This window comes from Mastigoproctus giganteus, chromosome 2 (genome assembly GCF_048544385.1).
Source record: "Mastigoproctus giganteus isolate SK-2022 chromosome 2, ASM4854438v1, whole genome shotgun sequence".
In the NCBI taxonomy this organism is placed as follows: domain Eukaryota; kingdom Metazoa; phylum Arthropoda; class Arachnida; order Uropygi; family Thelyphonidae; genus Mastigoproctus; species Mastigoproctus giganteus.
The window spans coordinates 172047456-172064147 of NC_143576.1; the positions used below are offsets into that span (position 1 = coordinate 172047456).

General features: G+C 35.8%; 1 protein-coding gene across 1 annotated transcript in view; it reads left to right on the top strand.

Moving 5' to 3' along the window:
- Positions 1 to 16692, top strand: part of melt (ventricular zone expressed PH domain-containing protein melted) — a 283797-nt gene that overhangs the window by 61461 nt on the left and 205644 nt on the right. Inside the window, exon 5 of the mRNA XM_090368782.1 lies at positions 5516 to 5679. Coding sequence (XP_090224908.1) covers positions 5516 to 5679 — 164 coding nt within the window. The remainder of the gene's footprint in view (positions 1 to 5515; positions 5680 to 16692) is intronic.

Below are 16692 nucleotides of genomic sequence, written 5' to 3' on the forward strand. Positions count from 1 at the left end.
ATATCCATGGCAACACTATTAGAAATCAGACAAACAGGTTAATACACATCTGCAATAATCTAGATAACATGACAGAAGCAATAAAAAAAATTGATAGATATTCTCATCAAGAATAATATACCTGCCAATTACAGCAGACACCATATTAAAGTGGCCATACTTGTGAACCTCAACCTACACCACCCCAATGCCAATCCCAGTATACTTATTGAAAATACACTGAACCAGTTTAGAACTATAACACCAATAAATGGCCTGTAGCCCATCTTTGCCTGGTGGTCTAAAAACTAGTGTCCTTCATCAAACTAATCTAATGACTTTCCAATTTTAATTCCCGGATTTATTGCACTCAGAAGAGGCTCGTCATCTGATTGCACCGAAACCCAGCTGACCAAAAATCCCCCCCCCCAAAAAAACAGACAATCTAATAATTGGTAATTTATCAACTTGTATCAAACTCCCAACAACAGAATAAGCGTGCCTAAGGTATTTTGAACACATAACATTTATATCCCTTCATTTAATTACAAACACAGTATAAAACCTAGAGACACAGGGTGAAAATTCACATTGAAGGAGGCTGTAAATATCTATATAGCTATCCCCTCAGACATACACGGGTTGTTATGCCATAGAAAAGCTATACCAGCCCTTGTGTAGGGGATAGCATTTCCTATATATTTACATTAACACACTTTTTCATTAACATACTTCTTGTATTTAATCATACTAACACTTATTGTACTTGTATAAACGTCATTTCATTTATATAGGTTCCTTCCACCCTCAGAAGCAACCCCCCCCCCACTAACTCAAATATAAACCCTCTCAAGGCTATCAGAACATTTGCATTGACATAGGGCATATTGCCTACAGCAATTTCACCATAATGCCATAGTCAATGAAAAGCATGGCTGCGCAGTATCATTTAATCAACACGTAAAACAACCAGAAGGCGGGAATTGATCCCTTTTCAGTCTGGCCACCACCACAGAATAAGAAGGAAGTAAGAACCCATTCTCATTTAATCTGATACATACCCATTTGGCTTTGTGTCACCTATCTCAGTTTGCTGATTATGACACTATTTTTACAAAATTTTAATTTAACACATTATCTTTTTTAATTTATTAACACTTCCCATTTAATTTCTGTTAATTTCAATACAATCACCTAAAAATTAAAATCAGGCAAAACTGGAATGGGGACAAAAGAAACAGGTAGGTATGAGACATTCTTTTAGTCTGGCTATCAGCCTGCTCAAAGCCCCTGAAGAAGTAGCAGACCAATGACCAAGTGAGAGAATGTTGTTTACAATTTTCATTGTTTATTATAATTTTTTATTGTTATTTCCATTGTTCATCAACATTTTTATTTTTATTTCCATTTTCATTAATATAATTTTATATAGGCCTTCCAGGCTAAAGCTAGTTTACGTTTACCAACTTATTAGTTTGGTCCTTATACACCTAATTCCCTACAGATAGATACCATTAAATAAAATTGACTAATATAATTTCATGCATGTATAATGCCTAATTGCCCTATGTGCAATAGCATTAACATTGCACAACTGACAGGTACCTAATACTGTAATCTTTACCAGATATCATTTTTATTCAATAAGAACACAATATATATATGTGTATATATTTATATATATTAAATGTAATTTTTTAAAAAGTTACAGTGGATGAAAAAGTTTCAGTTGATGAAAGATTAATAAGTATGGTATGACAGATGCACCTAAAAGTGCAAAGCAGCATTAAAGGATGCAAAAGTATATATAAGTTTGTATAAATATATTGAATAAAGTATACATAAACTGATGTGAAAATTACACAAAGTGCCAGCAACTAGAAGGGTGAGGATAGTAGGTATGTGAAAGGTGAAAGAATGATAATGTCCTAAAAGTTATGATGAATTAAGAAAATTATGGGCTGAATTACATAGCCAAAAGAAGGTGGGTGAACTGTAAAGTAAAATTAATACGGTAAAATGCAAATGAAACAAAAATAAAATAAAATAAAAAATAGTACAGCTGTCATCAGATAAGAGGAGGAAAACATATTTAGATAAATGTAAGCAAATGTGCAGAATCTGATGTCGGCTGAAGCAAATATTGATACATGGTCAGGTATTTCAACAGGAGAAAAAGTATCCATGTTGGACACTTCTGTACTGGCATCTTATAGAAAAGTCACGCAGAAGAAACAATGTTTATGACAAAGTGCCAGTAACTAGAAGGGTAAGTTCTCACCCTTCTAGTTAGTGGCACTTTGTGTAACTTTCACATCCATTTATGCACACTTTATTCAATATATTAATACAAACTTTTATATATATATAGAAATTCTGCCAGTAGTAGTAGTAGTGGCATGTGATGCAAGAAAGCAAGCATATGAGCTTATGCAGCATCAGCTAAAAAAAAAAAAAAAAAAACAATTCCCTCCAAATGTTTGTCCAGTACCTCCTTAAATTTATTTAACCTATCAACTTCCACAACGACAGATGGAAGTTTGTTCCAGCAATTAACCACCTGCTTGCTAAAGGCAAATTTCCGCACATCTATTCTACATCTGTCTTTCCTCAATTTGAATTTATGCCCCCTTAGGTTCGTAATCTGAACAAATGGAAGAATCCCATCAGAATTCAGCGTACTCAACCCATTCAAGGCCTTATACACCACAATCAGATCACTTTGCAGGTGCCTAGTCTTCAGCCGCTGCAATTTGCAGAACTTAAGCCTCTCTTGGTAAGAGGTTCCCTTCATTCCCCTCACCAATGTTGTTGCCCTTCTCTGTACACGCTCAAGCAAATCTACATCCTTCCTAAAATGAGGCCTCCAGACCTGTATGCAGTACTCAAGGCGTGGTCTGGCCTGACCATTGCCTTATACAGAGGGACAATCACCTTCTTTTCCCTGCTAGCAAAATTCCTGTATATTATTGATAAAACCCCATGACCTGCCCTGGCGGCCTGTCTGCATTGCTCAGAAAACTTCATATCTGACTGCATAATTACTCCCAGGTCTTTTTCATTTTCTACCACCTTAAGTGTAGTACCACACAGTTGGTACGTTCTTCTGGGGTTACTTCTATCCATATGCAATACTTTGCATTTGTCAATGTTAAACTTCAGTTGCCACTTCTCAGCCCATCTTCCCCCAAATTTTCTAGATCCTGTTGCAGTAGCACACTGCCATTACTGTCATTAACAACCCTGCTAACCTTTGTATCATCTACAAACTTCGACACTAAGCTTGATATACCTTCATTGATAAATATACAAAACAACAGTGGACCCAACACTGAACCCCGTGGGACTGCACTAATAACATTAGTCCACGAAGAGCAGCGCACATTGATGATCACTCTCTGTCTTCTCCCACTCAACCATCCTTTTATCCATTGTAGCAACTTACTCTTAATACCATTCTCTCCAATTTGTTCGGCGCCTCCTTAGCCAGGTGGGCAGGAGCAGCAGTGCTTACCACACGCTTCTTGATTAGACCGGGGTTCGAGCCTGTGCCCACCAAATACGGAGGATGCAGAAAGGTCCTGAAATGACCAACGCATATTTTCGGAGCAATATGGCCTTAGTTGCTAGTGCTCCTAAAAACTAAATAACAAACAACAACAACAGCTCCAATTTGTACAGTAGTCTTCCATGTGCAACAGTGTCAAAAGCTTTCCTGAAATCCAAGTATATGATATCAAAATTATTTTTTGCATCCAGTTCCTTTGTAACCACATCATAATATCCAATCAAATTTGTCAGATAAAACTTTCCCTTAACAGACCCATGCTGTGTCTGCATTATTGCTGCAGTCCTGTCTAGATGATCCTGCAATGCATCTTTAACCAGTGACTCCATTATTTTACCTGGAACAGAAATTAAACTAACAGTGGTTAATCATCCCATTTTATAAGGTAATGGTTAAGTTGCATCTTGAATACTTCTTATAGGTCTAGAAGGCATATTTTAAGATTGATGTAGATCTCTTTAAATGGAAATGATCTTGTGCATAAAAAGGCTTTAGTTCTACAAATTGTAATGCCTGGAAACTAGCCACCTAGAGGAGACCTGATTGAAGAGCTTAAGGTTCTAAATGGATTGAGTAAACTAAATGCTGATGGCATCCATACTTATTCTTGGACAGCACACATAAGGAAATATAAACTTAAATTGAAAATGGAATGCTTCAAGATAGATGTGCAAAAATTTGCTTTCAGCCTGAGAGTAATTGACTGTTGGAACAAACTGCCGTTTAATGTTGTGATAGTAATGGATAGTTTGAGAACTAGAGAGGATGAACAGGTGAAGATGGTTAGCTTTTTATGTGTGCTCTTACCCTCCTCTAGATTACACTTAATATTGTTACTTTTTTCTTTTATAGATTCCTGGTGTCTTTATTCTTTCACAGTTTAAAAAACTAGTTAAGGTGTACTGTTCAACTTTGGTGCCATCATATTAGGAACATATTATTGTAAATAATTTTAGAATTTTGTTGTTTAAGCAGTGAAATGACATCTAAAAAGCATTCTAATAATCATGCATTTTAATTATAAATAAATCATGTTTAATTTTTTGTGCTACCTTATTATGTATTAAAGTAAATGAGTAAATAATTTTCTCATAAACGAACCTGTTGACGAAATGACAGTCTGTTGTTAAAATTAATTAATTTTAACAACAGACTGTCATTCAATACATTATAGATATCTGAAAAAAAAAAAAAAAATCCCTTTTAATATAATACTTTTAGGACTTGTATCTTAAAATTTGCTTTTTACAAATCATATGTTCAGAGAATCTTAAGTCATCTGTAAGCAGTTTCAGAGAATCCAGGATGGTTGGTAACCCTATGTCAGATACAGAATACGAGTACCTGGTATAGGGTTTTTCATTATAGTTTTAGAAGGATTGAACTTAACTAAGTTCACTCGTCTTATTGGAGAATTACCTGAGATGTGCATCTTGGTGAACTACTTGAAAAAATTTTGTAAATATGCATTTTTGGTATCCTGGAATCTTTCTTTTATAATGCTAACAGAAAATTGCTATTTTTTTTTTTTTTTTTTTTACAATTTTAATGTTGTTCTTTTATTTGCAGTGCAAGATTGTGTACAGTGCAAGAGAGAGAGAGAGAATTTTAAATTATGATATTATTACTCATGAAATACATAATTTTAACTGAGATTTAAATGCAAACTGATATTTTAAATTATCTGAACCATAAAAAATTGGGTTAATAAAAGTTTCTATAATAATGTAACTATTGCGAAAAAATATAATTTAAAGAAGACAACTTTTTTATTTTATTATTATTATTTTTTTTTAATATTGAGCTAATCATTAGATCCACTGGCTTTTAAATTAATTATTTCAACAGAAAATTACTCTGAAAAAAGACAGAATGTTGCAACATAGACTGATCTAATAAATTTTGATATTTTTTTTTTATTATAAATTTAATTATTTCATTTTTTTACATGAATTGCATTCATTACAGGAAATTACTCGCTGGCTCGAGTGTTGCCACAGATTTATGCAGTAAATAAAGAGCCTATCCATGATCATGTGATGGCACTAGTATCCTTGCTTCCTCAGTGTGAAAACTCAGAGAAACTTAGTCTTTTGAATCTTTTTGGCCTTATTGCTAAGTATAAGCCTTCAGTAAGTATGTATGTATATGTAATATGATATTCAAGGAAGCTACATATATATGTTAATTATGATGTATTAGACGGCTACTTCCTTTGTCTTGTATGTAAATGTAATTTGTATTTTGATAATAGTTACCTTTCTCTGTGTACAGGTATGTATGTTTTTTTTTTTTTAATGAAAGCTCCAATAAGGTATTAGAACCTATAGTTAGCATGGGTAGCAGGCTGAGAAGACAAAAGATATTTGTTTACATTAAACTTGAATTTCCGTAGATCGTAGGTTTTAGGAAATGCATGTGGAAGGAGGGGTTCCAAAAAGCAGAAATAGAAGGGATAATGAGGAAGAGAAAAAGTGAGTTTGGAGTTGCACTCGGGGGGGGGGGGGGGGTATTTATTTATTAATTTATTGTATTAAGTTGTTCTGGCCACCCCGCTGTATGATACGTTTACAGTATCATACAGATACTGTAAACGTACATACATATATACAAGCCAGTAAAAAATAAGAAAGTTTCTGTGATGTCTACATTCAGATCAGGAACGTCATTTACACTAGAATTTGCCAAGGATAGAGATGACTGTAGTGAGTAAGCTAAATGTGAATGGCATTCTTCCTCTTGCTGAGACTACACACGATATTTATTTATTAATTTATTGTATTAAGTTGTTCTGGCCACCCTGCTGTATGATACATTTACAGTATCATACAGATACTGTAAATGTATATACATACATACAAGCCGGTAAAAAATAAGAAACTTTCTGTGATGTCTACATTCAGATCAGGAATGTCATTTACACTAGAATTTGCCAAGGATAGAGATGACTGTAGTGAGTAAGCTAAATGTGAATGGCATTCTTCCTCTTGCTGAGACTACACACGAGGGGTCATAAATTTAAGTTGAGGAAGGATGGTTACAGGATAGATGTGCAGAAGTTTGTCTTCAGCCAGCGAGTGGTTGATTGTTGGAATAATCTTCCATCTGTTGTTGTGTAAGTGGATGGTTTGAATAAATTCAAGGAAGAGCTAGACAAATTCTTGGTGGTTTAGGATGGGTGAAGATCGTGTGTGTGCGCACTTTTTTTTTTTTTTTTTGCTGATGCTATATAAGCTTGCTTTCTTGTATCATTTGTCACTACTCCTGCTATTAACCTCAAGTATTGAGTTTAAATTCTGACAAGCCTTTTGTGACAACTATGTCCACTTCAGAATTTATTGTCAAGCTAGGGGTTATGTATCATCTGTGTCTGCAACAAGGGACTGCTTGGGCCCACATTGTCCAAACTATTGGAATTTTGAGCACATGTCCCAGTCAACATTGATGCGCCTAGTGTGGCTCAAGGAACCACAAATGAGAATCTACAGTATATCAGTCACATAGGCTATGCAGTGCCAGGAGCTCTGATAGCCAGAATCCGGTCATAACCTGTTATTCTACTGACCGATACACATCCAAATGAAGTTAAAAGCACAGACTGTCTGTGCTCTCAATGTAAGCAGCTTGCACTGCACAAGAAACTGTGCTGTATTATTCCCGGTCTCCATAGTGACAGAATACAGCCAGTTGTGGCGGTGGTTATGGAAGTGGACACCCACCCAGAAAAAAAGGAACAGATTACCTCATTCTGTCCACTCCCACCAAAATAAATTTTGTCTCTGTTCCTTGTTTCCTGACCTTGACCTTCACTAGTATAAGCCCTAAAACTTGTGAAATCAGAGTAAAGAAGGCAGGCCAAATAGCATCAGAGACAGAATTTCATTTTGTGACTAGTATTTGGACCATCTGACCGTAGCTATTTCACTGCAAGAAATCCCCCCCCCTTTTTTCCAAAGAGTAATCCTATCCGACACTGTATCAGCTATGTCCACTCCATAAAAGCGAGTTTCACTAAAGAACGAAGCCAATCACCAAGTGTCTGCGTTCCAATATATTTAATAACCGTCCATAGTAAAGAGCAAGCAAATCAACTATACCTTTCATCAAAATCCATCAAATAGATGCTTTGACATCCTCATGGTTCAAGAGCACATCCCTCCTGCAAAACACTTTCAGTGCAAATTTTTGTAGTTCCAGAAAGCCCTAATGTGTTTTAACCAACTGTTGCTTACCACTTTTGCCTGAACACTCCACCCTAGGAGTATTCTGGACAAATTCATAACACAGATTCTCATATTCTTCACAGTAATAAAATATACACTCCCACCATTTCCTTAGTTCCACATTAGCAATTAGATCTATCTGAGATGCTGAGTTCATTGTTTGCCAAAAATTGCATTACGTTTCCCACAAACCTTCTCACCTACCTTTTATTCCCCTACCAAGTGCTTTCAAACTGCTGTGGAAATATTAATGTAATATTTATACTGTATAATATATGAATGGCAAGTTGCATAAGTTAACTTTGATCTAAATACTTGAACTAAAAGCACTTTACCCTTTACAAAAATTTTAAAATATATGTCAAGTTTTTTGCTTCAAGTATTAAGACTAGTGTTACTTATATTGTGTGTCCAAGTACGAACACCTCATATGAAAAAAAGACATTGAGCTCCTTGAAAGGATCTAAAGATGGGCAACTTGCATGAAGATTTAAACTAAAGTATTTTTACTAGATATTCCTAGTAACAATACCTTAGTTTTGTAGAGATTGTGTAGGTTATTACTTAGTATCGGTAAGCGTATCAAATCCACGTGTGGACAGGTTTTGTAGCTCCCGCGAACGAAAAGTTTTTAATTATACTTAGCCGCTTTATTGACTTAATTGGTAGATTAAATTATTTTCTATAAGTAGCTTATAGACCTAGTCAAGCTCCGTGGTTTATTTTGAATTTAGATAGCGCGATTTGGAAAGTAAATAATACCTCGTGTCCGTAGATTAACCGTTCGTAACTTGCCACCATTATACGATACATGTGCTAGCGTAAGGTTTAACAGAAAACTAGATAGTGAGTATAGTAGTATCAATTAATCAGTAAAATTTATTAATCTTATTAAATTTCATTGTCAATTGAATTGTACTTTTTTTAACTAAATAAATATACCGACTTAGTTATTACAAACGTAACATCATAAATTAATACATATAAGTTGACAGGGATAAAAAAAGTCATATAATGTAACTCGGAGATAATATTCGATACCGAAATACATATATAGTTATAACTACATTGGGATATAGGTTTAGGGTTATATTTTGTATTGGAATTTTATTGAACTTGAATAGAAATCATGACTCAGACCAGAGCAGCAAAGCAAAAGGCTCAAACTAGTGGAAGTGCTGTGGCTCAGGGGAGAACTGAGGGGGGGGGGAGTTGTCCTCTGAATCACAGTCTATTGAAATGCACTGCTTGTTTGATGTTTGTGGAGCAATCAGGAACGGGACATAATATTGCCAAGGGGAATGTCTTTGTGTGCACACGCGATGTAAGGAGTGCGAGGAAATTGGGCGTCAACTCAGCATTGTTATGGGCTTATATGAGAGCTTGAAGGATAGGGTGGATGCCCTCGAGGGATTTAATTTCAGGGACCCATCAAGCTCTCAGCTGCCCACATCAATGCCAGAGCTTGCACTCAGACATCACGCAACACAACGGCAACCCCCAAGGCAGAATGCGCTGGTCCTAAAGGAACTAGTTGTTGTAGGTGACTCTATTGTCAGGGAAATGGGGAACATATTGTGCAAAGAGGATAGATGGAACAGGACCAAGGTATGTTTGCCAGGGGCAAAGGTTGATGAGGTTTTATGGCAGATATCATCCTTTAAGGGCACGAAGGGTGATATTGTTGTACACGTTGGCACTAATGATATTAAGAGTAAGAGACCAGCAGAATTACTTAACAAGTACAAGACAATGCTGAAAAAAAAGCCATGAGTTAGGGTTGAATTTGAGAGTGTCTGCAATTCTGCCCAGACACGATAGGATAGAGTATATGATGAGCCGACCGGGCTAGCCGAGTGGGTAAAGTACCTACCCGGCAACCCAAAGGTTGCGGGTTCGATTCCCGCCTCGGGCTTGGATCAAAGTACTGCAAAAACCTTGGGAGGTGCAATATGGCCACAGAAGCCGATGCGCCAACAACTACCAAATCAAAAAAAAAAAAAAAAAAAAGTATATGATGAGAGCCTTGTCGATCAATTCGGCCCTGGAGAGATTGTGCAAGGCTCAAGGGGTAGAAATTTTCTCAGCCTGGTCTGCACTTGTTAACAGGAGAGACTGCTTCAGGGATGGGATACACTTAAATAGAAAGGATGCAAGAATATTTGCTGATGCTATCGAGGTAGAGTTAGGTGGGTCAGTAAACTGCTAGCTTGGAGGGATACACGGATTAATAGATTAACAGTAGCCACTGGCAGAGGTAAAAATGATTCTTGCACTACTTCTTTTGAAATGCAATTGAGCAGCATCCTGGAAAGCAAGGCAATGGGAATTTCCAGGACTGCTGGGAGTCATAGTGGAACAAATAAATACATGGGCTGTGTTAGGGTAACTAAGAGTAGAAACAGGTGCATGTATACTTGCATGTACACCGATGCTAGGAGTATAGTTAATAAATTCGATGAGCTCGAAGTGCTAGTCAAGACATCAAAGGCAGATATTGTTGGGATATCAGAGACATGATGTCACAAGACTTAAGCAGTGCAGAACTGGAATTTGGGGAGTACAATGTGTACAGAAAGGATAGACAGAACAGGAAGAGAGGAGGGATTATACTGTTAGTTAGGAAACACATAAAATCTAAGGAAGTGCATCCAATTGATGTGGATGGACAATGCAATGTTGAGTCTGTTTCGTGTGACATAAGCACTGGGAAAGGAAAAATGAGAGTAGGTGTGTGTTATAGGCCTAATGAATCTGATGAGTATAATGAGCAGTTGTGCAGAGAAATATAGAATGGGCCAGTAAATTAGTGTCTTATAATGGGGGATTTTAATTTTCCGGATATTGATGGAATTTGTGGGTTGGTCACACACTCACAAGCAAGGCTTTTGTGGATTTATTGGATGATTGTTTTCTACAACAGCATGTTCGGGAGTCAACCAGAGGGAGTAATACTCTTGATCTGATTATCAGTAGTGATTCTTCATGCATCAAGAATCTGAAGATAAAGGGACCACTAGGTGGCAGTGATCATGATCACAGTGTGCTGAAGTGGGATTTACTCAAAGAGGTAACTACCATCAAGGGTAAAGGGAAGGGTTTTTGCTTTCGTGAAGGTGACTACGGTGGCCTGAGACAGTATTTAAATTCTATACGGTGGAAACAACTGATGATGTTACCAACAGCAAATTCAAAATGGGAAGCATTCAAAGAATTAATCTTGGAAGCTACTAGGCTTTTCTTACCTACAAAGAAATATTGTTCAAGATTTAGGCCTAAGTGGATGTCAGATGAACTAATTAGACATGTGACAGAGAAGAAAAATGCATGGGATACATATAAATTAACATGTGATGCAGAAGCCTGTGATAGATATAAGCTAGTCTGTAACCAAGTTACAAAGGAGGTTAGGCAGGCGAAGGCATATTACAAGAAATCTTTGGCAAAGGATGCAAAGAAAAACGGCAAAGAGTTCTATTACTTATGTAAACTCTAGAAGGAAAGGGATGAACCAGATTGGTCCACTTGATATTGATGGTTCAACCGTTGATGATCCTGCTCAGATAGCTAACAAACTAAATGAATATTTTGCATCGATATTCACACATGAGGAGTTATTCAGGGAGGGGAATGCCAGAGGTGTATTCAACTCTGGCAGTAATCTAGATAATCTTGTAATAACTGAGAGTAAAGTGGAGGAGAAATTGTTGAAGATAAATACAAGAAAGGCACCTGGGGTGATTAGAATCTATCCAGTTATATTAAAGGAGGTGGCAAAGAAAGTAAGCAACCCTTAGCCATAATTATGAGAGCTTCCCTGGACTCAGGAGACTTACCCATGGACTGGAGATGTGCAAATGTGACCCCAGTCCACAAAGGAGGATCAAAGGGAGACATAGGTAATTACAGACCTGTTAGTTTAACTTCTGTTCCAGGGAAATTAATGGAGGCACTGGTTAAAGAAGCATTGCAGGATCATCTAGACAAGACTTCAGTTATAGCTCCGACACAGCATGGTTTTGTTAAGGGGAAGTCTTGCCTGACTAATTTGATTGGATACTATGATGTAGTCACAAAGGAACTAGATGCAAAGAATAACTTTGATATCATATTTTTGGATCTTAGAAAAGCCTTTGATACTGTTGCACATGGAAGACTGCTACACAAATTGGAGCTGTGTGGCATTGGAGGCAAATTGCTGCTATGGATAAAGGGATGGTTGAGTGGGAGAAGACAGAGAGTGGTAATCAATGGACACTGCTCTTCGTGGACTAATGTTATTAGTGGAATCCCTCAGGGTTCAGTGTTGGGTCCATTGTTGTTTTCTGTATTTATAAATGATATTGATGATGGTATATCAGGCTTAATGTCCAAGTTTGCAAACGATACAAAGGTTGGCACTGTTGTTAATGACACTAATGACAGTACGCTGCTGCAACAGGATCTAGAAAAGTTGAGCAGATGGACTGAGAGGTGGCAAATGAAGTTTAACATTGACAAATGTAAAGTACTACATATGGAAAGCAGTAATCCCCATATCAACTATGTGGTACCACACTGACAGTGGTAGAGAATGAAATGGTCCTGGGGGTAATTGTGCAAGTAGATATGAAGTTTTCTGAGCAGCGCAGACGGTCTGCAAGAGTAGCTCATTGTGTCTTGTCAGTAATATACAGGAATTTTTCTAGCAGGGATAATGAGGTGATTATCCCCTTATATAAGGCAATGGTCAGGCCATACCTTGAGTACTGTATACAGGTCTGGAGGCCTCATTATAGCTGTTGGAACGAGTGCAGAGAAGGGCAACAGGATTAGTGAATGGAACAAAGGGTTTCTCTTACAAAGAAAGGCTTAAGTTTTGCAAATTACAGTGTCTGGAGAGCTTTCACACCTCAAACAGATCACCTTCGAGGTGATCTGATTGAGGTGTATAAAGCCTTGAATGGTTTGAGCATGCTCAAAGCGGATGGGATTCTTCCTCTTACTCAGAATAATCGCCTGAGAGGCCATAAATTCAAATTGAGGAAAGACGGTTGTAGGATTGATGTGCAGAAGTCTGCCTTTAGTCAGCAGGTGGTTGATTGGTGGAACAAACTGCCATCTGTCGTTCTAGAAGTTGATAGCTTAAATAGATTCAAGGCAGAACTTGACAAACATTTGGAGCGAGAGTTTGGGTGAAATGAGGTTTTTTTTTGTTTTTTTTTTTTTGGCTATTGCTATATAAGTTTGCTTTCTTGCATCATGTGCCTTTGCTAATGCTAAGATCGGCTAAAGGGTGACCATACAAGGAAAGACTTTGATTATATATACTACAGAGCTTGGCAACCAGGCACCTCAGAGGGGACCTGATTGAGGTTTATAAGGCTCCCAAAAGGATTAGTAAAATTAATGGAGGTGGAAATTTCGCTGTTATAGAAAAATGTAAAATAAGGCAAAAAATTCAAATTACAGGTAAGAGGTTTAGGATTGTAGGAAGTTTTGTTTTTGCCAGCAAGATGTTGATTACTGGAACAAGTTGCCTCTGCAGGTAGTTGAGGTTGACAGTTTGAAGAAATTCAAAGGTTAACTGGAAAGTTAACTAACTAAGGAGGGAAGTAGATAATTTGTATTTTCTTATTTACTTCTTTTTTTTTTTTTTTTGGCAAGTGCAGCAATTCTTGCAATATAAGCTAATATTAATAATATATTTGTGTTTTCCTTTTTGATAAGGACTGCTTAAATGATGATGATGAGAGTTGTTTAAGAAAAGTAAGGAAATCATACCCTTAATAAACTAAGTGCAATCAGGCGTTTGATATCACCATGATTACCCTTTATGCAAATGCGTCATTTATGTTATGAACATGGACAATATGGAATCATTGGACAAGTAATAAATGTCCCACATTATATATATTTGTCTTATATAATGTGGGACATTTATTACTCCCACATTATGTTTACATCTCACTTTATCACCTTATTTTGTATTTTTTACTCTAACATAAATGCGATGGTGCTATATACATAGATAAATATTTATCTAAAGGACCGGGTCAGAAATCATCTCCAACAAGTTTCATATTTGATATACATGCAGAAGAACTTTCTTTTTCAGCTATATATTTGGGACATGCATGAAAATTTAAAAATGGATTGAAAATTACTCCCTTTATGATGGTTTACGATTACTCCCTTTTCAAGTGAAATTCGTAGATCTGATTGTTGTGGAGTAACTCCCCAATATTTGCTATATATGGCAATGAAAATTATGCAAATGCATACGCAGAAAATTTGCAAATTGCATTTAAATCAGTAGGAATTAACAGCTAACATTGCTCATTCTATATTGGAATCTAAAGAATTTATAAACAAGTCATTAGAGATTTCTCCAGAATTATGGAATTCACTACAATTTCATGAATTAGTACAAGTTGTTTGACAGACTGATAGTACATTTTCTAAAATTCTTACAAAAATAGGCAGTGGAGAAGCGTTATTACTAGATGAACTTAAAATTATAGATTCGAGATTTGTTACCAAAGAAGATGCTACTAATTTATGTCTGCAAGGGATTCGACTATTTTTAAGAAATAGTGATATAAATGCCTATAATACAAATGCTTTAGTTGCAGATAAAACCCATGAAGTGGTTGCACAAGGTTTATACCATGGATTTATTTATTTCCATACTTGCTAATTGTTCTTAAGAACAATTAGCAAGTATGGAAAATAAAATTCATAAAATGTCAGTGACTGAAACTGCAGGACTTCCATACATTCCATCATTATTGAAAGGAAAACCGTATATGATTGCTGCAAATATAGATGTGGTCGATGGATTGGTAAACTGTCAACAATGATGATGCAATCGGTACTTGTATATTTTGAATTTGTTTCACAATATGTGAAAGATAAACATTTACCTAGTCAATCTGTTATTATTATAAAACGATCAACTAAGATTTCCAACAATAGGAAATTAACATGTAGACATACACAATTTCCTTTAGTATGTGCTTGTGCTTTGACTATACATAAATCTCAAGGAGGGACCTTTGACAGACAAAGTTGTATATAATTATGAGAAAGATCAGCAACTTGTATACGTGGCTTTATCTTGAGTGACCTCATTGCAAGGTTTATATCTTACAAATCCCCCCACGACAATTTCACATTTCACTATGGCAAAGCTACTAATAATATAGAACTTCGTGCTGAACTAGATCGCTTGAAAAATAATAAGCTACTGTCTCTACAGGATGAACTGCAAGATTTCATAAAAGTACAAAGTGGCATATCTATATCGTCAATGAACGTACAAAGTTTATGGGTCCATGTTCGAGATACTGAAATGGACACAGTCTTGCAGCAATCCAAAATATTGATCTTAAGGGAAACGTGGTTGCGTAATGATGAACATATATTACTTAAACCATTCCAATGTGTGACTCAATTTAAAAGGTTGAATGTTCATAGTGGTGGTGTTGCGGTATATCAACGTGAAGGTTCAACTATCATCAATACACCACATATCTTTGCACAACATAATAGCAGCAATGCAACAGCAGTATCAGATGAAATTGGAGACATTTGTCGATCTTTGTGCAAATTCAATAGTGAATCTATTTTTATTGTTGCTATATACATCACTCCAGGGATGTCATTAGATATAATTCAAAAATTCATAAACAAGAATTTGATGCTTGGAAAATTATTGGAAGAGCCACTGGATTGCATACCTATAGTTCTCGCTGGTGATTTCAATCTAGAATTAAATTCTGAGGCTGGAAAGAAGTTTTGTAAATTTATGAAAGATGTCTTCAATTTAGATATTAAGTCAAATACTTTAGTAAATACTACACTTAATGGAACGACAATCGATGGAGTATTCACTCAGAAATTAAAATCATTTGATCGTCAAAATTATATATCTTATTTCAGTTACCATAGACCAATAATTTTAGTGTTATTATAATATATTTTATATGAATTATTTCATTGTACACTAGTACAATGAAAAATTCCCTTCATTATAGTTCATTGTACTGAAATTATTTTTTCAATAAAAATAATTCAGCAATACTTTTTTATTTATTTTATTGTACCAGTTTTCGTAATGTTTTATTTTACTGTATCAGTTTCATAATGAGTTCCTGCAGCAAGGACTTTTTTAATGGCTGCTGCTGTGACACTATCAGTCTCAGAGTAGAGCAGCAGCAACTCGTTATGTACCTGGTACATAATTTTTTTTTTTTTCCCACTTTATTGTCCATGCTCTGTGTAGGTTTATCATTTGGTGCCATTGACTGCACTAGACTATTTCCCCATTTTTCCATTGTCTTTTTTACATTTTATTACCTTATTGTTTTTCACTTTCTTGTTATTCTATTCAACATATAATTTAATATATACCTATTAAATTAAAAATTTAGAATTATTTTTTTTTTAAATAACATGCCAGTGGTCTGATAAAGTGTGTCAGGAATGTAATAATTATGAATTAATAGTTTAGTTAATAATGAACAGTAAAGGTATGATTGTGTGGAAAGTATTTTAATAGGAATGATCATAAAAAGACATGTTCCGTACTGCAAAGCATTGTACTGGTTGAATTAAAAATATGCAAAATAATTTAACCAGGACTAATACACTTCTTTAGTATGTGAAGAGGGATGAAAGGTAACTACCAGTAACCAGCAAATAATGCAATGAAATAGAGTAATGACAAAGAATGATATACTTCACTTGCATTGGAAAATCATATTTGTATCGTTAGTGATCACAGTATATTTTGTTTGTTGTTGATGGTGGTTTTTCAGGTGCATCAGCAACTTAGGCCATATTACACTACTGGGTATTATGTTTGTGCAAGTGTGTTCACAGGCCAATTTACATGATTCCTCCAGTCTGTGGTGGACCTCAAATCTAGACCTTTCCAAA